The sequence below is a fragment of the Triticum dicoccoides genome, chromosome 4B (assembly GCF_002162155.2).
Source record: "Triticum dicoccoides isolate Atlit2015 ecotype Zavitan chromosome 4B, WEW_v2.0, whole genome shotgun sequence".
Taxonomy (NCBI): domain Eukaryota; kingdom Viridiplantae; phylum Streptophyta; class Magnoliopsida; order Poales; family Poaceae; genus Triticum; species Triticum dicoccoides.
In genome coordinates, this window is record NC_041387.1 from 633,391,211 (window position 1) to 633,417,467 (window position 26,257).

Sequence of the window (26,257 nt, forward strand, 5' to 3'; positions counted from 1 at the left end):
GGAAAGACAGTATGGAGTACGTCTTTTCTTTGCGGGTGAGTATGGAGTACATCTTAAATAGAGAAGCCATACTAGCAAACATTCGTAGTAAAAACAAATTCTGATCTCACAATGAGCAACATCACCAAAATGCTGGAACCATTGGATTTGCTATCCTAGTCCACCAACTGCAAGATCTAAAAAAAAAACTCTTCAACATGCAACATGTAATAGTTTTTTTTTGTTTCATTTTGAAAAGGGCTTGGATCATAAAGGTTCATCAGAAGTATAAAACACCTCAAACATAATAAAAGTTACATTGATGTCATTGGACCACCAAGCAACCATTGTTGCCATCCGAACATGCTGTCGACGAGCTGTTGTCGCCGGTCCTGTACCGGAGCTGGCCTGACATTATCGATGATAATTGGGAAATCTTTGCGCATCTGCCCCGCAAGGATCAATGCTCCCAGAGCTCCAGTCATGTGCAGTTGACTCTAAATCAATGGTGTTAAAGAATCGTGGCTTTAACAATCCCGCTAAGATTTCTCTTTTACTTTTTGCAGAAACTTCTCACATGTCTTTTGATTTGATGCAAATGTAATATTTAGAAACCAAAGAACAACATGGGTACCATCTAGTGAGTTTATATAATATGCATGACATCAATGTGACTCAGTACGAATGTCCAGCTAGTGACAGGTAACCAGAAGCGCAACGTACCTAGCTATGTGTTGAGTCATTGTAACTACTTACAATGTTGTGTTATGTACTTTCTCTGTAAACTAATATAAAACATTTTAGATCATTAAACTAGTAATCTAAAACAGAGCATACTCAGATGACTAGGAATGAGTGTAGGTATGTGCGTCCATTCATAGGGATGAGTGTAATATAAGCGTCAACATATGTGTCAGTATTGTGTTTAAAGAAAACTTAGAGCATATCGAAGGAAAGAAAAGGTATAGTTTCTTTCGGGGGGCCCCAAATTAATGGGACATGTATTATTTTTCTGTAGTAAATGTCCGGGGCGGCGTTGGCCGTTGGGCCGTAGAACTGGACCAATATACAGGAGATGGTACTCTCAACTCTCAACGCCTTTGAGAAGGAACATAGTACTATCTCGGAGTAGTATATATCTCGTAAAATCTATATGTCCATGCACGTGTAGGCCCATTGACACGCCGTCTAGGACAAGCAGCAACCGCCGACGTTGCACGCAAAGCCGAACGAGGCGTTGTCTCCGGCTCTGAAAGGATGATGGAATACAGCAGGGAGGCCGAGCAGGCGTCGGAGATGCGGGTCAGGCCACTGCCGCCGCTCACCCATGAGGACAACCGTCGATTCCTCGAGATGCTCCGCGAGAAGAAGGAAAGGTATGCGCATGCAACGATCTCATGCAAGGGTCGATTGAGCCAGCCAACAGGCTTTAATTTGTTGGGTGATGAGTTCGGGCTGAGAGCTTCGCAGGCTGGGGTTCGGCGCCGAGAAGGTGGAGGTGCGGTTCGAGGAGCTGACCGTGGAGGCCGACGTGCATGTGGGCCACCGCGCGCTGCCGACGCTGCTCAATTGCGCCGTCAATGCCGCCCAGGTACATGGTGTTACTTGCGACAGAAAAAACAATTGCTCTGTATATGCGTGGATATATCCGTTGCGACCAAGAGTGATTTGATGAGATGAAGCTATGCTTGGATCAGCTACCAGTGTCGCCCTCTTTTATTTCTTTTGGTTTGTTTGCCTGTTCGCTGAGGAACCACCGTCTAATTAGTACTACCTCAACTGCCAAAACTTCTTATAAACAGAGGGTGTACTTTGATGCTATGCCCGGTACTTCCTTTTTCCCTTTCTTTAAACTTTCCTTGCTGCTGGTCGATCAGTCGCGAACTTTGCCATATGGAAATCCTCTAGCATGTGACTAATTGTTGGCGTTGTTGGTTAAACAAGTTGATATCCCACACAAAGTTCCAATAGAAATACAAGTGTTTTTTACCGGATCAATAGCTAAGTTTTTCAGTTTGCCTAATTTACATCGAGACGTTTTCTAAGGATGTCACATCTAAACTCCCACAAATAAAGCAGCAACAAGAAACAAAAAAAAACTGAGACAAAAAAAAAGACCACAAACATAGTGAACATACTAATACCCGCACGATGCACAATACGGCAGGCATGGTGAGCAATGTTCAAATCATTCAAGAAAAATGTGGGAGTGTTCCCGGTTTACTTTTGAAATAACAATAAACATACTAATCATGTTAGAAAAATGATATATAATATGGATTGAAGTTCACGATACGTCATTTCCTAGCAAAAAGGTGAAGCATCAACTACGTAAGTAGGCTCTAAGGGTCCAACACTTATACCATCCATGACGACATAAAAGGTAATGCAAAATGTAAGTTATGACGGGCATGGAGGACTTGCTAATGTGGCGTGGTTGCATGACTAAATTAGTGCAAAAAAATCGTAGGTTATGCTTGACATGCATGACTTGCTGATGTAAGATGGTTGCATGGATAAAAAAAAGGTAGTGACCTATTACTATTTATGAATAAAAGATGAAGTAGTCAACAGTTAAGAAAAGTAATAAAAAAGGACTCCATGGTTAACGAATTTGCCACGTGGAGCTATTTTGGTTGGCGCACATCTGGTTTTACCCATTTTGCTAACCGGTTGAGATATCCATTTGGGCATATATTTGTTTGTAGATCCGCGGCTGAATTTATAGATTTTTTTTTTGAAAATGGAGGCATGCCCTCGATCTCTGCATCATGACGATGCATGCAGCAAACTTATTAAAAAGTCTAAAAGTATCACAGAAACAAATAAGTATTACAGCTCGTAAGCGGAGCGAAAAATGAAAGGAAATTACATGCTCAAAATCCCAATCGGTATGACAATGCCAAGGGCAAGCTCCCTAGATTCCGATCCTGTTATGCAACCACCATCCGAACCGGCTGAATTTATAGATAGGTAAGGCCTACCTAAGAAAGAAACAGAGTATGCAAGTATCTCTTCAATAATGGCATTGTTTTTTCTAGGGAACAAATAAATCCATTCTTTAAACTAGGATCGAATATATTGTAAATTTATTGCAATCTATCGCTGATAATCTAATTAATAATGGCCATATGTCCATAAAAATATGATCATTTGTTGATGCAAATAGCTGCTCAGAAAATGTTGAGGCAGTGAAGTGGTGGACTTCAGCAGGCCTGGATCTACGAGGAGGCTTCGCCGGGCTGATGGGCCTAGACCGGGCTAGATGGGTGGGTGTTTCAGGTTGGGGCCTAGTGGAGACTAGGTGGACTAGCTGTTTTGGTTAGGGGTAGTGTGTGACGACATCAGGAGAAAGCTCGACCTCGGTCAAGGTAGGAGTCGTAAACGGCGACATATGCTGATGTCACTAACTTCTTGAAAGCATTGGTTAGGGGCAGTGTGTGACAACATCAGGAGAATGCTTGACCTCGGTCAAGGTCGGAGTCGTAAACGGCGACATATGTTGATGTCACTACCTTCTTGAAAGCATTGATGTGGTGATGTGCTACTCTCTTGTAACAACTATTGCTTCGTAGTGATATGGCCAGGGATTGGGAGGATGGTGGGGGTATTGCGGCGACGGCCGGTGGAAGACGACGTTGGTGGTGACGGGTCTTCTGCCACAACGACAGCGGGTGTGTGCGATGTCGTGGTCGCGGAATGGTTGTCGTAGTTGGCTCTTCTCCGAAGTGTCTACGGGATTGGCTCCGGTTGCTTGTTGCTCTGAAATCGGACATACGTCTGTGGTTCCGAGTGGCAATGACGACGGGTCATTCTTATCAAGTTTTAATATTTGAAACTTGATAAATTTTTAGAACTGATCAAAATGTATTTAGGAGTGCCTTATTTCAAAGTCCTCATCTAAGGAACAAAAATATACAAATGACACATAAAGTAGGCTTTCAGTTCAAAAGATATATTAGATTCAAAATTGGAAGTCAAATGAAAAAGCATGAAAGAGAAACTATCTTTGGCAAAAAGTAGGCATGCATGGGATAATGATAATTGATGGGTCGACACATCACATACCCTCACAGTAATCAAGGGCCAAGCCATGCATGAGACCCCGAATCTTCAGCCCAAATCTGCAGCCCACAAAGTGTGTGCACTAGCCATTGCGCCCATGTGAATTTCTCTGGTTAGATCATGTAGTATAGACAACAATCAGCTATAGGAAGTTGCAACGTCACTTATAGCCAACATAATATTACAGGGTTAGTCATACTACCAACAAACTGATGTGCTATCTCCTCTCCTCTCCTCTCTTCTGCTTTCTCCTCTCCTTTCCTCTCCTCCAACTAGCCAAGAAACTTATGTGCTATCTCTTATAGCCTGCCCACGTCATCCTATTATACTTGCTCTTAAAGTGATATTCTAACTGCCAAAAACATCAAACTTAGTTGTTTCGTTGTGCTACGGCTAATCCACTACTCCATCCGTTCCACAATGTAGTGCGCCCGCGCTTCCCGAATTTTAAGTTTGATCATAAATTTGACCAATGAGACCGACTGCGGCGAATTCGGTGGCATAATTTTTGCTCTCACCACAGTCGGTCTCGTTTGTCAAATTTATTGTCAAACTTAGATCTCGGGAAGCACCGACGCACTACATTGTGGAATGGAGGGAGTATTATTTAGCCGCATCCTAAAGACATCTATTATTATTTAGCTGTAATGTACCTAGGCAATTAAATGAAGAGTTGACGACAAGGTTCCTAGTTAACCAACTTTACTGGTGCTACGATGTACTAATCAACTAATTAAATACTTCCTCCGTCCGGAAATACTTGTCGGAGAAATGGATGAATCTAGACATATTTTAGTTATAGATATATCCAATTTTATTCATTTCTCCGACAAGTATTTCGGGACGGAGGGAGTAGTTAGCAGAGTTTGATTGTCATTATTCGCAGATTCAAAATAAATACTACATCTGGAGTATTATCAATTCAAAATAAATACTACATCTGGACTATGAAAAGTGCGGCATCACTGCCCTCGAGCAGTTTATCAAAGATTCATTTTGAGTCTGCTAAAAAAACTGATCATTCTAACTACATCTAGTTGATTTCTAAGGATATGTGAACCTCTATCTCCATTTCCCCTGGAAAGAAAGTACAACACAAGCCAACTACACGGCCAAAGTAAACTACCTGCACATAAAGGGTTTTGAAGTTTGAAAACTGTAATGCACAACGACCAGATAATTGGATTACTTTGCAAGCCACATCACTCCATTGAAATGAAATCGGCCGGCTATGCATAACGACATGCACAAAATGGAAAGGGAGGAGGTGATAGTTCTAGAGCTAGGATGTATGGTACACAAAATTAAGCAAGTTGAGACATAGATAGTGTGCACCTACGCCAAGATAATTCAAATTGTTCAACATAATTTAAATGGAGATCAAAGTACATCTCAGCTTTTGCATCCCAGGACTTAAACTGAAAAATGTTCATATTGATTCCAGAACCAAAACGAAATGCATGTTGCCATAATGTTTAACATCTTTATAGCATATGCATGTTTAAATCTAGATGTTTCCTTCAATCTACCTATTGTTGGGTAGGTCACATCTAAAACCATCGTTCTAATAGTTTTTTGTATGTATGCAGAAATTGGCAACATGTTCACACATGTGTACTACAAGAAAAAAACCCATCAAAGTCATAAATGGAGTGAGCGGGGCAATTAATCCATCACGGTAAGCACTAAATCGATAATGATTACTTTTACACTATTTATCTTCACAATCAAGAGTTCATCATTCATTAATTTACTCATCTATGAAATTTCGTGATCTCATTGCATAATTAGGATGACCCTTCTTCTAGGAGCACCAGGTTCCGGGAAAACAACTTTTCTAAAAGCATTGGCAGGAAAGTTGGATTCTTCTTTGAAGGTAGACTATGTTAAGTACTTATCACCAAAAGCACTTTCTAACAAGAAAAGTGTTGGTTAACCAAAATTGCATTTTGTTGATGTTACTTCTGTTAATAGCTCGGAGGAAAGGTCATGTATAATGGAGAAGAAGTGAATTCCTCAACACCTCAATACTTGCATGCATACATTAGCCAGTATGATCTTCACCATGCGGAGATGACCGTTAGAGAGATGATTGATTTCTCTTCAAAGATGTTGGGAACCAATAATGAATTTGGTGAGCACGCTCTTGTGCATGGTGTGTTATTCATATTTCATATATGATATAAATTTATTTTAGTGTATAGGATGAAATGCGTTGAGGCGCAACAGTTGACTGGACATCTAGGCTGAACTAATTATAACCAAACCCATACAATGTAACTCAAGAAGCACTCTTGAAGATGTTCAAGGAGTACCTTTTTAATGAAATGTATACTATACAAAAATGCGTGTGTGACATTGCCGCCTTAGGGACGTTGGGACAAGGAATGGGAAGGAAAAATGGAGACATTAATAAAGTGGACCAATATCTCGGCACATCTATGAAGGTCATTAATTTTACTTTCTCCCAATTTTGATAAACTTGAAAGTAGTTCATCAATTACTTCAATCCGTCTTCTGCAGGCTACTACCTTTGGAGAAGGAAGCAACCTTACAACAAACTATATTATCAAGGTAACTTAGTAAATTTTAAATTTTAAATTTGTCTTGGTAACATAATCACAAACTTTTGGTATATGGAGATACTTGGTTTGTCCGAGTGTGCTGATACCCTAGTGGGGGATGAGTTGAGAAGAGGCATATCAGGAGGACAAAAGAAAAGGGCCACAATAGGTAGGTATTCTATATTTTCTACTATATATCTTATTCATGTCATCACCCTACATGCGCAATTCCTAGAGTGCATTTTTGATCCAACTTTATGTTATAGTACTTGGCACAAGTAAAATTTATCACCTCAACAACTTCCATATTGTGTACAATATTTCTTGGTAGAACAAAAACACTCCTAGTTAGCCCACCATGAGAACATTATAAAGTAACAAAAAGTTAAAAATGACATCAATTTTGTTTTGCATATTCAGTTAAGTGGACTAAGAAAGTAGTAAACTAGTAGTGAGACAGTGAAAATACTATAGAATGCTCTCTCTCTCTCCTTTAACTATATATGTTCTCCAGAAAAATTAGTTCAACATGAGGTTTGGTATTTATGCTACTGAATTAAACAAGCTCTAAATCTGTTAGATGTAATTATAAATTATGTAGTCCGCTAAAATTTCCCCACAATGGAATCTATAGCATTTGTAATATACATTTTCTATTCAATTAACTGTAATAACGTAAAAATATCATGCTCTTCTTACCAATATGATAGTTATACAGAAAAACTGTGCTTGATGATGCCAGCGCTCAAGTTAACAAGTATGAATATCGAAAAAGCACATTTTTTTTCAAATTTAACATTGTTGATGTATTTCAAGATAAAATTCTAAATGCAGGAGAGATGCTAGTTGGTCTAGCAAGATGCTTCTTTATGGACGATATTTCAACAGGTCTAGATAGCTCCACTACATATGAGATTGTAAAGTTCCTCCAACAAATGACTCATCTGATGGATCTCAGCATGGTTATGTCCTTATTGCAACCATCTCCTGAGACGTTGGAATTATTTGACGACATAATTCTATTATGCGAGGGTCAAATTGTATATCATGGTCCTCGAGAAAATGCTATTGATTGTTTTCAAATGATGGGATTCAGATGCCCCAGTAGGAAGAATGTAGCCGATTTCCTTCAAGAGGTATTAGATTATCGACTCTAATGGCAATGTACTATTAAATAAACTAATAGTGAGATTTTTTTAACATCCTTACAAAAATAGTGTTCAGGTAAGTTAAGGGCAATAATGCATTAATAGTACCAAGTAACTTCAGTATGAGTCATAATCTCATTCCCCAAATTCACTAATATGGCATGTTCATGCATAATAATGTATCTAACTCACAACAACATTTTTCTCCATTTGGCCAGGTGACCTCAAAGATGGATCAAAGGCAATACTGGATTGGTGATGAAAATGTGTATCAATACTGGCCAATAGAAAATATAGCAGAATTCTTCTATTCATCTTATCTCCCTCGACTTGCAGAAAACAACATGACAAACAATAGAGGAAATGACAGGGAGATCAAAACAAACGCAAATCACGGTATCTCTAGATGGAATATTTTCAAAGCATGCTTTTCAAGGGAAGTACTGCTTCTCAAAAGAAACTCCCCACTTCATATATTCAAGACTGTACAGATAATTATTCTTGCTTTTGTCATCTCAACGGTTTTTATTCGAGCAAATATGAATCATAAGACTATACTTGATGCCAATAAGTATATGGGATCACTCTTTATGGCTATTGTGATAGCAAACTTTAATGGCATGACAGAAATTGCAATGACAATGAAGCGACTACCCACTTTCTACAAGCAAAGAGAGTTACTAGCATTGCCAGGATGGGCACTTCTTTCTTCGATTTACATCATCAACCTACCAATGTCACTTATAGAGACGGGTCTCTGGACCAGCTTAACCTACTATGTGATTGGTTACTCACCTTCCTTTGTTAGGTAATGCTCTTGGTCAATCAATATATGATTATCACAATGTTTTACTAAGCTAGGGTAACCTTGCTTCTTACAGATTCACCCAACAATTTTTGGTACTTTTTGCCATGCATCAAATGTCAATGGGCCTCTATCGTTTCTTAGCGGCAATAGGAAGGACACAAGTAATGTCCAACATGCTAAGTGTCGTAATTCTTATAGCAATCTACATATTTGGAGGCTTCGTCATATCCAAAGGTTAGATATTTTAGCCATAATAACATAAGATGTAAGATAGAAACATGACATATTTCTAGACATATGTCCATCAAAGATACTCACCAATTTTGTACATCGGAACAGATAATCTCCAACCATGGTTGCAGTGGGGGTATTGGGCATCCCCATTCACATATGCACAAAACGCAGTTGCCCTAAATGAGTTCCTTGATGAAAGATGGGCTACTGTATGCAATTAATTTAATATCATTCTTTATCTAAAGTGCATAACCTATGACATTAATTATGACCCGATGTTGATGATTGTTCATGCTGATAGGAACTTTACTATGAAAATGCTAAAACAGTTGGTGTAGCTATCCTCAAGATCAGAGGGTTGCTCACAGAGTGGCACTGGTACTGGATTTGTGTCATCATTTTATTTGGATTCTCAATTGTGTTCAACATCCTCACTATATTTGCGCTGGAGTTCATGAATTGTATGTATTCAAAGGCACAACAGTCCTTGTAAGTGTTAAAATATAAATGCAACCTAAAATCATCCTACTTGTTTTTCATTTGTAGCTCCACACAATCATCAAGTTAAGATCAATGCCACGAAGATAAATATGGAGTACAAGAACCAAAAAGTTGGAAATGTCAATGCATCAAGTACCCAAGTTACCCTCCCTTTTCAGCCTCTTTCCCTTGTATTTTATCATATAAATTATTTTGTCGACATGCCAAAGGTAAGATCTTTAGCACACAATGCCTTACTAAATAGTTCAATCCATTCCCGTCACTACAAAATAGTATCCATTCAAGTCAGTCATTTTAATATTGTCATTTCTTCCACCAGGAGATGATGAAGTATGGAGTAACAGGAAAAACTATTCAGCTGCTACACGATGTGGGTGGCGTTTTTAGGCCAGGGGTGTTAACGGCGCTAATGGGGATCACAGGTGCTGGAAAGACAACGTTGCTCGATGTTTTAGCTGGAAGAAAGACTGGAGGACATACTGAAGGTACTATTAGAATAGCAGGATACCCAAAGAAGCAGGAAATATTCTCGAGGATCTCAGGCTATTGTGAACAGAGTGACATTCACTCCCCTAATCTCACTGTATATGAGTCACTACAGTTCTCTGCATGGCTTCGACTTCCTTCGAACGTTAAATCTCGCCAAAGACATGTATGACCATTGACCTACTACAATCATGACTATATTTGAACCTAACATATACCTGTATATATCTCACAGGATTCCTCTTGAACATGCTTTCAGATGTTCATAGAAGAAGTAATTGACCTGGTCGAATTAACTGGACTGAAGAATTCCATGGTAGGTCTCGCGGGAACAACTGGTCTTTCAGCTGAGCAGCGAAAAAGACTAACAATAGCAGTGGAGCTGGTAGCTAGTCCTTCCATTATATTTATGGACGAGCCGACCACTGGTTTGGATGCTCGTGCTGCAGCAATTGTCATGAGAACAGTCAGAAAGACAGTAGACACTGGGCGAACTATTGTCTGCACAATACACCAACCAAGCATTGAGATATTTGAAGCTTTTGATGAGGTATGCTTAAGTGTACCTTTTGATATATCAAAACAAATGCTTACAAACTTGCAAGAAAGGAAAATTATGGTCACATGGTGTCAATACCAGAAGATTAAAAAAAGAGTAATGAACTATTTATTACACATAACCAAACCACTACATTCTTACCAAAATAAAACATCACATACAGTTAGGCGTATTTTTTTCTAATAGTAACTTAAATATAATGGTTGACCATTGATTAGCCTTTACAAATTATTAGCATTAGTACTATAAAACTAGATTTGTAAACTTGAATTTAATTTGACTAATTGCAGCTTCTACTCATGAAAAGAGGCGGTCAGATCATATACAGTGGTTCATTAGGTCCACTATCTGACAATATGATCAAGTATTTCCAGGTATATTGCATGATCAGAAACATCTATCCAAAAGGTAGAGATAAAAAACACTAAAATTGTTATATTGTAGGCTATACCTGGTGTTCCTATAATAAAAGAGGGACAAAACCCAGCAGCATGGATGTTAGACATAACTTCACAATCAACGGAATATACAATTGGAGTGGACTATGCACAGATTTATCGAAACTCCTCCCTATACATGTAAGCATGTTAACTCGTCTGAGCAATAGGGAGAAGATATGCATAATGAATACCTTGTTTCTGCAGCAATAACATGCTTCTAATTGATGAGCTGGGGAAACCAGCGCCGAACGCAGAGGATCTACAATTTCCATCAGGATATTGGCAAGACTTTAGAGCACAATGCATGGTTTGCCTATGGAAGCAAATATATGCATATTGGAAAAATCCAGAACACAATCTTGTTCGGTTTCTGAACACATTGGTTCTTTCAATTATGTTTGGAATTGTATTCTGGAAAATTGGCTCAACCATGTAAGAAGGAATGGCGGCAACCCAAGTGATGGCTTCTTTCATGCAAACTAATAATACCTCAATTAGATCATAACTTGGTACTCCTTTGCAACAGAGAACAACAACAAGACATATTCAACATACTGGGAGTTGTATATGGATCATCACTATTTTTGGGCTTTATGAATTGCACCATATTACAACCAGTTGTATCAATGGAGAGAGTTGTTCTTTATCGAGAAAAGGCAGCGGGCATGTACTCTACATTGGCTTATGTCATAGCTCAGGTCATATTACTTTACCGTCGTGTTCAAACCTAGAATTATTGGCATATGAATTTTCAACTCAAGTTGGATTTCTATTTGCAGATGGCAATTGAAATGCCTTACATGCTTGTCCAAGTTGTCATGTTTGCGTCAATCGTATACCCAATGATTGGGTTCCAGATGACCATGTGCAAGTTCTGTTGGTTTGTAATATACATGGCACTAAGCTTGATGTACTACACACTCTTCGGAATGATGACAGTGGCACTGACACCTAACCTTGAGACAGCTGCCGGATTGTCCTTCCTTATCTTCATATTTTGGAATGTCTTCTCGGGCTTTATCATCGGAAGAGAGGTACTAATCTCACTCCTTATTAACCCTAACCTTTTCACCTTAATTAAAATGTTATCTAGAGAGAACATATGCAAATTAGGTCTCGTGTAAATCTATAATAAACCACACATAGGTTGCATATAATTCAGATTTGTACTTTTACTTGAAGATAATATTTAATTAAAAATATGATATTTCGTGCATGACTTACCTAATGGACAACAAAAATGTGATGACATGGAAGCAGCTGATCCCAATATGGTGGAGGTGGGCGTATTGGGCTAACCCAGCGGCATGGACAATGTATGGGCTCATGTTCTCCCAGCTGGGTGACCGGACGGAGATGATCCTTATGCCAGGGCAGGCAAACCAGACTATTAAGGAGTTCATTGAGGGCTACCTTGGACTTGAGAGCCGCTACTTCAGTCTTGTCACATGCCTGCATCTGACCATCATCGCCCTCTTCGCCTTCCTCTTCTTCATCTTCACCAAGCAACTGAAGTTCCAACGGAGGTAACACGAACATATTGAACTGGACTGATGATACACTAATCAGTTAATTACTTAACTCGATAAAGATAATTCAAGTGAGACACCTAGTCACAAGTAAGCAAAAGTCCACAATGATTTTGTTGTTGGACGATAAAGTGTGTAAATAGCCACATGATCCATGTGAGCATTTGTATATGTATTACTACAACTTTATATGATTATTATAATAGCAATGTTGATGAATAGATGGAATTGCAAAATGTACATGTGATTAAGATATGCAAAGGCATATTGATGTGTGCATTTTGCTCCGCGTTCCCGTTCACATTTTTGCACTTTAGCGTTAGCATTTTTTATGTTTTACCATGGTTGTGTTGCACTTTTGCCCTGATTTATTCGAGAGTATAAACTATGGGCACTTGGATTATTGGAAGAAAAATCCCTTTTGGTGGCATTTATGAAGAGTGGACATCAAGGGGCCTTCTAAAAAGAAGACCAATCCACCGGAGAAGTATACAAAAGTGTAGGCGATCGATTGTAGATCTTTACCAAAGGTAATAGTGTCAAAACCAACAAAGAATAGAAGTATCGTTGTATGGAAGTATGTTAGGAATCACTTCAAAACCTGGAAAGAGTGACAATTATGTGTTTTGCTTGAATGGTAGCTGCAAGTGTTGAAGAAACAATAAAGCAAATGAGTGTAGCAAGCGGTTGATACGTCCTAAAATGATATATAATTTTTGTTATGTTTCATATAAGCATATTTGTATCATTTTTCTGGAAAAACACATTAACAAAGTGCCAGTTGTTGTTTTCTAGCGTTTTTGGTATAACCGATTCTGGAGTCCTTTTCTTGTACTTTGTTAGAGGGGGTCCTCACCGATGCATTATTCCCTGACATTGTTTCTCCCACGTGTGAGTATTATTCCCTTGGACTATGGGTTTATAATATTAGCTATGTGGCATTTTCTCTCCCGAGACCTTAGTACAAAAAAGATCACATGATGTTCCTAACATGGTTGTGATAAATTTGATGTAATCTTTAACGTAATTTTGTATGGTGTGATGAATTGTAACTTTATGATCATATTATATATTGATTTATTTTGGTTTTGTTGGCATGATTTATAGGTACATATTGTATCTAATATAGTAGTTTATTCACTGACCATGTTTAGATGAATAATATGGAAGAGCGAGTTATGTACATTACTTGGGTATGATTTCTTTGAGTGTTTTATCTCCCAAGTAAGAATACAAAGCTCATTGTTCTATCCTCGTTACTGTGGATAAAGGAGTAACTATCTTGCGCCCATTGCTTGATGAAGGTGTAGGGAAATTATCAACATTATATCAATTTGCTCAATTCTGAAGCCTCTCCTCCTCGAGTGCAAGCCTAGCTCCTCCGCCTTCAAATTCCTTTCTTTGGCCACCAACTCTGACCTCCATTTCTCATCCTCCAACTTGAGCTCATTTCATCTAGTTGCCTTCTCTTCCTTGTGTTTGCCACAAAGGCTTTCTTGGTCTCTCTCATGGGTACAAGCTCTTATTTGTATGTTCTACTGAATGCTCCTCTCTTCTTCCCTTTATTTCAAAATATTGTTTCCATCTGGTCACTTGTTGGCCTTTTCATCATCCTCAACGGGTATGCTTAGCGTTAATCTCTTTGGTGTGGTCTTGGAGTTTCTCCTATTCCACTTCTCCTTGTTGTAAAGTTCTTTGTACCTATGTTACAATGTGAAGGGCTTGTGGCCACTCGGTGGGGCATGGTTTGCTTGATCAATACAACTAGAACATCGGTTCTATTGGTCTTAGATGGTACCCAAATGGTGCTAAAGAGAGCCTTGGGTGCAGCTTGATGTGACATCACAATGTTGATGTTGTAGTCGACAATCCTCCCCCAAAACCGATCCTTTGATTGACCCATTCCTACCAATGCATTAAGGGAGATTCCCATCCTAGCATAGCACAAAGCTACATCTTATTCATGGAAATAGTTGTGAGTCCTTGATCATGATGGTGGCTTCATGGTTGGTTGTGTCTCCATGGGATTGTCAACCTCTTCCTCCTAGGCCTCGGCCACATCCTCAGCCTTGGCCATCTCCTCGGTATCCACCTCCTCTTCGTCCACTTGATGATTAAACATGTAGTCATAGTTGCGATATTTAAGCCCAAGCATATGTGAGTCCTTCAATGATGACAAGAATTCAGTCACGCTCATCTTAGCACCACCACCACCACAACAACAACAATCTTCATCACACTTCGACCGCAAGCAATCACCACACGTTGTATCGCCAGAATGAAAAGAACATTTTTTTTACCTTGATGGCATTTCATCGACCACTTGGCGGCCACGACCCTTGTAGCCAACAACGGCGAGCGAACAGGCTGGAGGAGTGGTCGTATGCTGGACGGAGACGGTGGTTGATACGTAGACGAGGACAAGGCACCGGAGCCACCTTCTAGTTCTTCTAAGCCACCTCCTTGGCGAGTGTCTACGCAACCGTCGTTGGCTTCCTTGCCCACTTGCTAGTGGCAGGAGTAGCGGGACACTAGTAGAAAAACAACCTTACGTTCGTATCATTAGTCCTGGTTCAATTATTACCCGGGACTAATGTGACCATTAGTCCCGGTTCCAATGGCTAGGGCGTGGGCATCATTAGCCCTGGTTCGTGGCGTACCTCTAGTCCTGGTTTATGACACAAACCCATACTAAAGAGGTGGTGGCAGGCTGGCGTTAGGCTGGGGCCCACGCAAGCCCCTTTAGTCCCGGTTTGTATAACCAACCGAGACTAATGATGTCACTATATAAACCCTTCGTCCAGCCCGATCCCATTCTCTCTGTTTTCCCCTTTCATTCCTCTCCTCTGTTCTTCGCCTTTGCTCGAGCTCATCCTCCACTTTTGCCAAAAAATTTCAAGATTTGAAGGCACCCCATCTATCCAAGTGTTCAAAAAGGTTAGCAACTTTGTCCTTTCATCTCTCATTGCTAGATTAGCTCCTGCAATGCTCTATAAGTACAATGATTTGTGGGTTTTAGTTTGGGAGTAATTATATGTGGGAGTTTATTTGATTTATATGCAATTTGAGCTCAAATTAACTTCTTAGTTTGCATATGTAGGTGTGGTTGACTTAGTGCCTTCCCATCCCCTTCCTAACAACTATCGATCTCCCACACTGTCCTGTCGCCGACACCACCTTCATGAGCCTCTTGTTCTTATCCTTTTATAAAAAAAATCACGTTTGTATGATTTAGATAGTTACTTGTATAATTTTCTTACCTATATGGTTGTTTGTTATACATAGTGGCATGGTTTTGATATCCGCCCCCGTTGGCCCTTGTCCGGTTTATGATTCAGATTTGGTGTGTGTGTGTGTGTGTGTGTGTGTGTGTGTGTGTATTCTCTTCTATAACTATTTGTTCCATTTCGTGTTTATGACAATTATGCCCATCAAGTTGACATAGATATTTTTATCTAGGAGGTATGTGAACCGGAAATTGCAACCAACCCCCTTGTCGAGAAGTTAAATTTAGTTGAAAAAGAAAACAAGTATTTGAAAGAAAAATTGAAAAGAATTGAATAAGAGAAGATGAAACTGGAGTTGTATGTTGCCAATGTCGTCGATGATCACAAGATCAAGATGGATGCAATGCGCTTGAAGACTAGAAAGATTAGAAAATATGCCGTTAATAAAGAGGCTTGGTATCACTATGTTGTTGGATCATTTGTTACCTTAGTTGCGATCTTTATCGCATTTATTGTTGCATTTAAATGCTTTAGCTAGAGAGTTTGTATGTTGTTTTATGAGAATAAGTGTGTATGAACTTGTGTTAATTTGGTATTTTTGGTGTTGTGTAATGAAGATGAGCCAGCAATGGATGTATGATGACCGATGCTCTCCCCAGTTCATTAATGGCGTGCATACTTTTCTAGTTGTGGCTGAGGAAAACAAGCGGGCAGATGGTTTTATGTGTTTTCCATGTGCTGTCTGTAAGGATGATCACAATTACTCTAACTCAAGAACAATTCACGTCCACCTGTTTACGTCCGGTTTCACGTCCGACTATAACTGTTGGACCAAGCATGGTGAAAGATAAGTTCTAATGAAAGAGAATGAAGAAGAAGAGGATGATGACATCTATCCTGGCCATGGGTTCCCTGAATACGATGGTACTACAATGGGGGAAGAAGTTGAAGAAGAGGCATCAGATGAGCCCACTGATGATCTTGGTCGGGCCATTGCTGATGCAAAGAGAAACTGCGCAAGTGCAAAAGAGAAGCTGAAGTTGCAGCGCATGTTAGAGGATCACAAGAAATTTTTGTACCCAAATTGCGAAGATGACAAGAAAAAGCTGGGTACCACACTGGAATTGCTGCAATGGAAGACAATGAATGGTGTATCTAATAAGGGATTTGAAAAGGTGTTGATAATGTTAAAGAAGATGCTTCCAAAGGACAACAAATTGCTCAATAGTACGTACGAAGCAAAGAAGATTGTCTGCCCTCTAGGATTAGAGGTGCGGAAGATACATGCATGCCCTAATGACTACATCCTCTACCGCGGTGAGTATGCGGATTTGAATGCGTGCCCGGTATGTGGTGCATTGTGCTATAAGATCAGCCGCGATGACCCTGGTGATATTTAGGGCGAGCGCCCAAGGATGAGGATTCCTGCCAAGGTGATGTGGTATGCTCCTATAATATCACTGTTCAAATGTTTGTTCCAAAACAAAGAGCATAACAAGTTGATGTGATGGCACAAAGAAGACTGTAAGAAAGATGGGAAGTTGAGAGTACCCACTAACCGGTCGTAGTGGAGAAGAATTGAGAGAAAGTGGGGGGACTTTGCAGATGATGCAAGGAAACATATGGTTTGGTTTAAGTGCAGATGGTATTAATCCTTTTGGGGAGCAGAGCAGCAATCATAACACCTGGCATGTGACTCTATGTATCTATAACCTTCCTCCTTGGTTGTGCAAGAAGCAGAAGTACATTATGATGCCAGTGCTCATCCAAGGCCCCAAGCAACCTAGCAACAACATTGATGTGTACCTAAGGCCATTAGTTGAAGAACTTTTACAGCTGTGGAACAAAAAAGGTGTACATGTGTGGGATGAGCAGAAACAATTGGAATTTAACCTACAAGCATTTCTGTTTGTAACCATCAATGATTGGCCTGCTCTTAGTAACCTTTCAGGACAGACAAACAAGGGATATCATGCATGCACGCACTGTTTAGATGATACCGACAATATATATTTGGATAGAATGTAAGAAGAATGTGTATCTGGTACATCGTCGATTTCTCCTGATCAAGCATCTCTTAACAAAGAAAGACAAGCATTTCAAAGGTGAGACAGATCACCGAAAGAAGCCTCACCACCGTACTAGTGATGATACACTTGATATGGTCAAGGATTTAAAAGTAATCTTTGGAACGGATCCTGGCGGACAATTTGTTCCGAATGACGCTGAGGGACGGGCACCCATGCGGAAGAAGAAATCTATATTTTGGGACCTACCCTATTGGAAAGAACTAGAGGTTTGCTCTGCAATCAACGTGATGCATGTGACGAAGAATCTTTGTGTGAACCCGCTAGGCTTCTTGGGCATGTACGGGAAGACAAAAGATACACCGAAGGCACGGGAGGACAAGCAACATATGCATGAAAAAGACGGCATGCATCCGAAGTAGTATCAAGGTCCTGCCAGCTACACTCTTACCAAAGAAGGGAAGGAAATCTTCTTAGAATGTCTGCTTAGTATGAAGGTCGTCTGGCTTCTCATCGAATATAAAGGGAATAATAAATATGGCAGAGAAAAAGTTGCAAAATCTAAAGTCTCATGACTGTCACATGATTATGACGCAATTGCTTCCGGTTGCATTGAGGGGGATTCTACTAAACAACGTTCGTTTAGCCATTGTGAAGCTATGTGCATTCCTCAATGCAATCCGTCAGAAGGTAATCGATCCAGAAATCCTACCAAGGTTACGTAATAATTTGGTGCAATGTCTTATTAGTTTCGAGTTGGTGTTCCCACCATCCTTCTTCAATATCATGACACATGTCCTAGTTCACCTAGTCGACGAGATTGCCATTCTGGGTCCTGTATTTCTACACAATATGTTCCCCTTTGAGGGGTTTGTGGGAGTCTTAAGAAATATGTTCATAACCGTGCTAGGCCAGAAGGAAGCATCTCCAAGGGCCATGAAACATAGGAGGTCATTAAGTTTTGTGTTGACTTTATTCCTGACCTTAAGTCGATTGGTGTTCCCGAATCGCGGTATGAGGGCAGACTGGGTGGAAAAGGCACGCTAGGAAAGGAGCAATTATGTATGGACAGGCATTCTTGGGCGCAAGCACACTACACAGTTCTACAAAATTCCACCTTGGTGGCTCCGTATATCGAGGAACACAAGAATATTCTATGCTCCAAACACCCGGAGCGGTCTGATGACCGGATTACACATGAACACATGGGGACTTTCAGTGGTTGGTTGCAGACACGTCTCATGCATGACGACACTATTGCAGATGAGCTGTACTTGTGATGCATGAGACATGTATGCAACCAACCGCTGAAAGTCCCCATGTGTTCATGTGTAATCCAGTCATCAGACTGCTCCGGGTGTTTGGAGCATAGAATATTCTTGTTTTCCTCGATATACGGAGCCACCTAGGCGGAATTCTATAGAACTGTGTAGTGTTCTTGCGCCCAAGAATGCCCGTCCATACATATTAATTGTTCCTTTCCAAGCGTGCCTTTTCCACCCAGTCTAACCTCATGCCGCGAATCGGGAACACCAATCGGCTTATGGTCAGGAATAAAGTCAACGTAAAGCTCAATGACCTCCTCTGTTTCATGACCCTTGGAGACGCTTCCTTCTGGCCTAGCACGGTTATGAACATATTTATTTAAGAGTCCCGTGAACCTCTCAAAGGGGAACATATTGTGTAGAAATACAGGACCCAGAATGTAACAACCCCGAAATTGGGTTATCATTTTTTGTGCTGTTATTTCTTCCTGGCACTCATTTTCCAAATCTTTCTCCTGATTTTTGCTGATGACCCTAAGACTTCTGGTCATTTCCAACCTTTCAAAACTTGCTCATGCCTTTTTTCAGTGGGCAAGACCTCAGTTGCATCAGCTTAAACCCTCTCAAACCCTAATTCCCAAATTTTTGGGATTTGAAAGTGCCCTTTGTGATTACAAAGGAGCTATCATTTTCTTTGATCTTTGATCATCCCATCTATTCCCAGAGACCCTCCTATCCTTTTCAACCTTGGATATGCAAAATAATTGCCAAGTCCCATGCAATATTTTTGAATTGTGATTTATTCCTTTTCTTGCCTTTCTGAGGAATAAAATCCAAAGGCATATCTAGCCATCTCCTAAATTCATGTGAATTTGTAAAGTTGATAATTATGTCTAATACAAGCTCCGTCAATTATATTGGCCATACTTAAATAAGGAAAATTGCCTTTTCCTATTTAATACCAATATTGCATTTCTGCCATTTTCTAAAGGAACTACTATTTTTATGACACAGAAAATTCTCACATAAATTCTGGAGCTTTTCCTTGCTATATAATCACTAGTTCCATCTTTATCTCATGTTCATCAGTTCAAAAATTGGGCACATGATCCAATGCAAGTTTCTGCCTTCTCTGAAATTTTGCAAAGGAAGTGCTTTATTCCTAATTTCATTTGAGCTGCAATTTGGCAGGGTGATTAATATTGATAAATCACACATGGATAACAAATATGAGCTCAATCTATTCATCCTAGCTCCATGTGCAATTTTTCAAAGTTTCTGACCAGATTGTAACTTTGTGAAGGAAGTACTTTCATAGAGTTTCTAAATGGGATGAAACTTTACCATCTTATCAAGTATCCCAAATCATTAGTCTCCACCTAAATTCAGCTCATTTCATTGAACTATGTGAGCACAGGAGCAATTATTGCTTTTTGTCCAAATTTTCAGTTTATGAGGCAAGTATGTTTTATCTTGATCCCTTATGGATGAAAATAATTCCAAGCCTTCTCCTATCCATATAATCCACCTACCCAAGATATTGGATCATTTCCTGTAGCCAATAGTTTCCTATAATTTTCCCAAGTTTCTGGTCAAAAGTAATGCTTGTGAAGCAAGTACCAATTTGGCAAATACATTTGGTGTGATATTTCTACAGCATCTAATTATGACCAAATCATGAGGATTTGCCAAGTTATAGATCAATCCAATACTCCTAGTGAGTGCTTGTTCATCATCTAGTTTCTGGACCAGATTTGGCATTTGCACTGCATCTATGCTAAATCATTGTGCTAATGCCCTCATAATTCCCAGGACCGTAGTCCTTGCTACCCTAAGACTCCCAGACATGCATTTTACCTTTTTACATCCCTGGTTTTACCTCTAGGATATTGCCAAGTTTGCAGCAGTAAACTTGTGGAGCTTGGTTTACTCAGCTCCATTTGTCTCTGACCGTTTCATTACCGTGGTAACACTCCACTCTCGAAGGACTAAGCGGCAGACATGATCTGGAATCAGTTAAAACTCCAGAGCATGCCACGTCCGTGGTGATCACGAGGGGAGCCAGCCAAAACGGTGGTCTGGCCACTGTTTCGTCGGCAGCGCTGCTCCAACCGTCTCTGGCCTTGCCATTAATGTCCTACAGCTCCCCCTCGACGTCTTATTCCCTATGGACCTCTGGCCCCCTCTGTTTTCTTCTCCGGCGAGCCGTGCCAATGACCGAAAAGTGAGCGCCCGTGTGCACCGTCGCCGTCCTCCTCTGTCTTCTTCCTCCCTGAGCCTCCTTGGCGTTGCATTGCTCCGTGAGCCTCTTCTGCTCTTCGTGATCCCCCTCGTCGCCTTCTCACCTCTGCCCGTGAGCCTTGCCGCACCTGTCGACACTGCGCCGTCGCCGACGTGGACACGTCGCCCGCCGCGTGCCACCTCCTCCCCTCCTCATCGAGCCCTCCCCGCGGCTATTTAAGCATGCCCCGAGCTTCCTCGCATCCCACAATCCCTCCCCGAACCTCTCCCCGAGCCGGAGCCCCTCCCTGTCCACTCCATGGTCGAAGCCTCGCCGCCGGCCGCTGCCTAAATTGGTCCAGTGCCGTGCTCCCCTTGCCTCGTTGACTCCACCAGCAGCCTCCCCGTAGCCCGTAGACCGTCCCCACTCCCTCCCCTTGCCGCCGGAGTGCCATGTGGCCGCGCCCCTAGAGCCACTACTGCCGCCGCGGAGCTCTCTGTCGCCATGCTCGCCACGGCTATGGACTTCCCCAGCACTCATTTCCCCTCAAGATGGAAGCGGCGTCCCTCGCTGAGCCCGCCGCCGCCCTCGCCCTGGTCGGAGGTGGCCGGAGCCGTCCAGCCCGTCGTCGGCGATGCGCCTAGCTTCGCCTCTTCTGTGCTGCGTCGGGGAGGAGAAGGAGACGGTCAAGAGGAGGCGTTAACCTGGTCAGGCGGGCCCCGCGGCCCCACTTGACAGTGACCCTGGCACCCGGCCCCACCTATGCCACTTTGACTGGTCCAACGCCACGTCAGATAAGTGGCGGCGCCCGCCGATAAGCCGCTTTCCCCGACCCGAAGCGTATTTTCTGCAAATACGCCTTCAGCCCAGCCCAGCCGGCCGAAGTGCTTATTTTGTGAACGTTCACTGCTTTAGTTGCTTTTCTGCTTAAAAAGTGAACGGCCACAACTTTGCGCTCGTAACTCCGATTGAGGTGATTCCAAAGCCCACGTTTTCGTTTCGTCGAGCCCATTCTGATGAGATCATTTTCACCATGTTTGCACATTCTGAAAATGACCATTTTGCCCTTGTCCGTAAACAGCCCCCTTCGAGAGAGAACTGTTTCTGGCAAATTTTTCCGCGGTCATTTCTCACTTCTTCACGGAGTATTTGTCGACCCCCAGGCAAGCTAACCTATTATCATGAGCCCAGAACTTGCATGTTGACTTTGCTTGCACCTTGTGTGTGTGTAGTTGAAGTTGTTTCCTATTGTTTTCGTCTGCAATTATTCCATTATGCTTACCATGTATGCTTGTGTTTCATGATATCTTTTGCCATGCTAGTTAGAATGTTGTTATCGATAATGGCATGTCACTACTCTACTTTATTTTCATGTCATCGTTATAAAATGCTATGATGATTGTAATACACCGTGGATATGTTAGTACTTGGTATTGTCATGTTCTTTATGCTATACTTGTTCACTTGAGAAGTTCGATATGTTATTAAAGCATTTGTATGATGTATGCTCATTATTGCATTCATGTTCATGATGATGGAGAAGGAAATAAAATGACTTAATAATAACAAACGTTCTCCGTCATTGATAGGACCGGGTCATAGTGCCGCCAAATCAAACTTTTTCAGTGCAGCTACATTTGCCGGTATGGGACGACCTTAATGCGATCTATTGTCGTGCCTCCAACTAGGGAAGGTTATGGGCGCGCGCTACCCTGATCAGGTAGGTGGACATAAGCCTTATGTGCCCGTTGTTGAGTTTGTACCGGGTCCCCGTGTGATCGTTTATGCTTTGGCCATGACGGTGGTCGTTGTGTCTTTGGTAGACATAGGGCCACCTAGGACTAGCCCAGTGGGGAGTGAGTCGGAGTGGCTGGGAGAGTGTCATGACAGTAGGTCGGTTTCTTCGGAATGGCATTGGTCCACCCGAATGGGATGACGAGGCCATGGGTTCCGTGGTGCGGGTACAGTGCGCTACCTCTGCAGAGTGTATTTAATCTATCGATAGCCGCATCCTCGGTCATGGGCACAAGTTCGTAGTAGGTCACACTATCAGGTCTTGGTCGAAATGGAGGATAAACCTGAAATAATTAAGTTGATTAATGTGAAACACATAATGTGGTGACTTGGACTATGGGATAGTCGTGAGAAGTCACGGTGATGTGTTGATATGATCACGAGACGAGGTCTCGGTGACCGTTTGAGACCAAGTGTTGGTCGTGGTTGTGATCGCCGGAAGGATCACCGTTTAAGGCCAAATTATTGTCATGGTTGTGATCGCCGGAAAGATCACGAGATATCTCTAGTTAAGACCTGGAGGTTGGTACGTCTGTGATCCAAGAGCGATCATCGTTGGTAAGCCAGTCTAAGGGACTCGGTGCAAGTTTGGTTGCATTGCATGAGTAATATGTTTGCATTTAAAGAACCATGTCAGAACATGAGATGATTACATGAAGGTAGCATGTTATGTCTGCATTGGATACGGTTGGTAGCTTATTTTCAGCATAGTTTCAGGATGCCATGCTATGTTTGGATTGAGTTTATGCCATGTTTTGATTGAACTTGTGTCATGCTTAGATTATGTCATGATCAAGATGCTATGCTATGCCAGGTTTTGTCGTTGCCATGTTAGAAGTAAATTTGATATACCATGTTGTTGCCATGCTAGTAGATGCCATGATGTTAGTTTGATTTATGTCTTGGGTTGATATCATGGCATGTTTATTTATTGATATGAGATAGGTTGTTGCATACGCTTGGTTCGTGCTTTGTCTTCTGCTTGTTTGGATGCTATGTATTTGGTTGTCTTGCAAGTACATTCAATGTACTGACCTGGCGTGTCATGCCAGTTTTGTAGGTCATACCCGAATTGTTCATTGTTCCGTTGTGCTAGGCCATAATCTTGCCAGTCCTGCAAGTTGTGGAGGCCAACCAGAGTGATATGCTGCCAAGACTTCCGCCGCCATTTAAATAGACTTCCGCTGTCATGTAAATAGCCTTAGGGCTATGCCAGAAGATTATATTCATCATTGATGTAATCATATATACATGTATTTGATGAATATTCTTGTACCTGGAATGCTATATCATGGACCTGTCGTGTGTCAGGTGTTATCCTGGGCTGGCGTGCGAAGGCCCCCTGCTCCATGCGGATCGGGGTGCCATAGGGCTTAGTATCAGAGCAGCCAGGCTGGCATAGATTATCCTAACATTAGATCACCGCCACCATCAACCCGTAATGACCCTAAGGGATTTGACCCATCCATGGCGTCCGGCATGGCCACTGTTAATCAACAGGTGGCGCAGTCAGAACCGACACGTCCTCACCCCGCTGTCCCCGCCTAGTTATCCGTGGAACGTGTAGCAATCCTATCGTTTTTGGTCGGCCGCACCGCTTTCCCTTCGCCATTAAGGGAAAGGGGCCACACCATGCGGGCCTATCCCACGTAGCTGCCTATAAATGCCCTTTCCATTAGCCGTATCGCTCGCTCCTCAGTCCACCATGTCCCTGCAGAGAAGCTTAGCTAGTACCTCCCCAGTCATGACTAGCAGCTTCAAAACTTCCCAGTATTACACCCGCACCTATGCCGTCAATCACCCTGGCTTTCCACCCCTTCTTGCCGAGATGCTCACCAAAGCCTTTGGCGGTAAGACTAGCCCCGATTACCTGGTGTTCCAATCGACACCCATCCCTCACCTTCATCGCTTTGTTGCTAGAGTGCACATCAGCCTAGGTCCTGCAGCAGATGTCCAACCTTTGGTTTTACAGGGTGGAGCCATGCCTACCTCTGATTTAGCCATTCAAGCTGCTGCTGTGGAGGCTATCCTACACCTCCGAACCAACTTCCCGCATGTGGCAACAAGGCGGGAGTTCTGCTTTTTCCCCACTGTGGCAAAAGCAGTAATGCAGCCTTCTTCCGTTAGCCAAGGAGGTGATCCCGCAATCGCTCGCCTGGTGCAATACATCACTGCCCAGGGGATGTTGATTTCAAAGATGCTTGTCGAGTTTAGAACCATGGACAATGATGTGGTACGAGTCGTCAAGGAAGCTTACTGTGAGGCTCGTAAATTCGCATCTCAAGCCGTTTGTCCAATGCCATCTGAACCAGTGCTATCCTCTCAGCCTGTGTTGTGGCCCAAGCCAAACATCATCACCCTCGACAAGGCTCTTCTCGGGATCCATCAGCAACATTTTCCTGGATCAATTTCAGCCCCACCGCCCCAACCCATAGAAGTGTCAGACGATGAAGATGGAGCTTGGCTCAGTCTTCGTTCTCCTGGAGAGCCCCGGCAAGGCCAGTCTTCTGCATGACCTCAGTCACGCAGTCAGTGGGTCCCGCTAGTCGATCGGTCTGTCGGTTCGTCCCCGATATGAGGATAGAACCATGTATCCCGCAGCGAGTAGTTTCGATTAGCGTGTACCGCATTTGTGCTTTGATGTATGCTGGTACTGTTGTAACCCGTATGTTGTGTTATTTCTTTTCGTGCTTTTGTTTCTATGCTTCTTTTCGTTTGTCTCTCTGTCAAACAGAAATGTTTGACAGGGTTGGCACCGTGTTAACAAGATTTTAATCAGTACGACACATACACTAAAAACAACATGCACTCGTTCCGAGTCTCAAATAAAATGCGCGCTGGTGTAGGTATATGTATACCAGGATTACATATACCCACTAGCATTAAAACACTTTAGTATGATTTGTCTGGTGTGTTTTTCCGTTGCATGTTTATTGCATCTGTCTGTTTCTTTAGATTTTACTGCATACTGCATGCATACCCGGTTCACCCACGAGTACATTTGAGCAGTACTCGGGGGAATGCAAAGTCACATATCCCTTTTCTTTATCTGTGCACATCCTGTGTGCCAGATTTTCCAAACCCAGAACATCGAAGAGACCATTTTCGTTTGGCTATTTCTCGTCCCTGATTCTTTTTCGTGAACCCAATTGTGTTTCTGGAGAAACACTGCCAACTTTATTTCCTCGATCCCATACATCTACCCCGATACAGGTTTCACCCTCGATTCTACCTCCACACCTACGTTTCGTGGAGGAATCCGCGAAATTTTTCTTGGTGCCCCCAACTCGTTTGAGTTTAACCAAAGGGTTAAAATTTACCCAGAGATTTTCCCCCGGAGTGGTTATCTTTTCTTTGTGTTGTAACCCTAGGAATCTCAAGGACGAGATTCTTTTTAAGGGGGGAAGGTT

General features: G+C 42.0%; 1 protein-coding gene across 3 annotated transcripts; it reads left to right on the plus strand.

The window, feature by feature from the left end:
• Window positions 1–1,156: 1,156 nt before the first annotated feature.
• On the plus strand, window positions 1,157–12,541 carry LOC119291925 (ABC transporter G family member 45-like). Of its 3 annotated transcripts, none has more exons than XM_037570737.1 (22): window positions 1,157–1,355; window positions 1,450–1,570; window positions 5,634–5,722; window positions 5,836–5,920; window positions 6,019–6,178; window positions 6,415–6,491; window positions 6,568–6,618; window positions 6,687–6,777; window positions 7,443–7,744; window positions 7,975–8,564; window positions 8,638–8,798; window positions 8,904–9,007; window positions 9,100–9,259; window positions 9,345–9,508; window positions 9,619–9,951; window positions 10,045–10,335; window positions 10,635–10,718; window positions 10,789–10,922; window positions 10,989–11,216; window positions 11,311–11,482; window positions 11,564–11,818; window positions 12,042–12,541. In XM_037570737.1, the coding sequence occupies exons 1-22, from the start codon at window positions 1,237–1,239 to the stop codon at window positions 12,312–12,314; spliced, it is 4,044 nt and encodes a 1,347-aa protein (XP_037426634.1). In that variant the 5' UTR covers window positions 1,157–1,236; the 3' UTR covers window positions 12,315–12,541. The 3 variants fall into 3 exon arrangements, with proteins under 3 accessions (XP_037426634.1, XP_037426635.1, XP_037426636.1); XM_037570738.1 differs by having other exon boundaries at window positions 12,045–12,541; XM_037570739.1 differs by having other exon boundaries at window positions 6,430–6,491.
• Window positions 12,542–26,257: the final 13,716 nt, after the last annotated feature.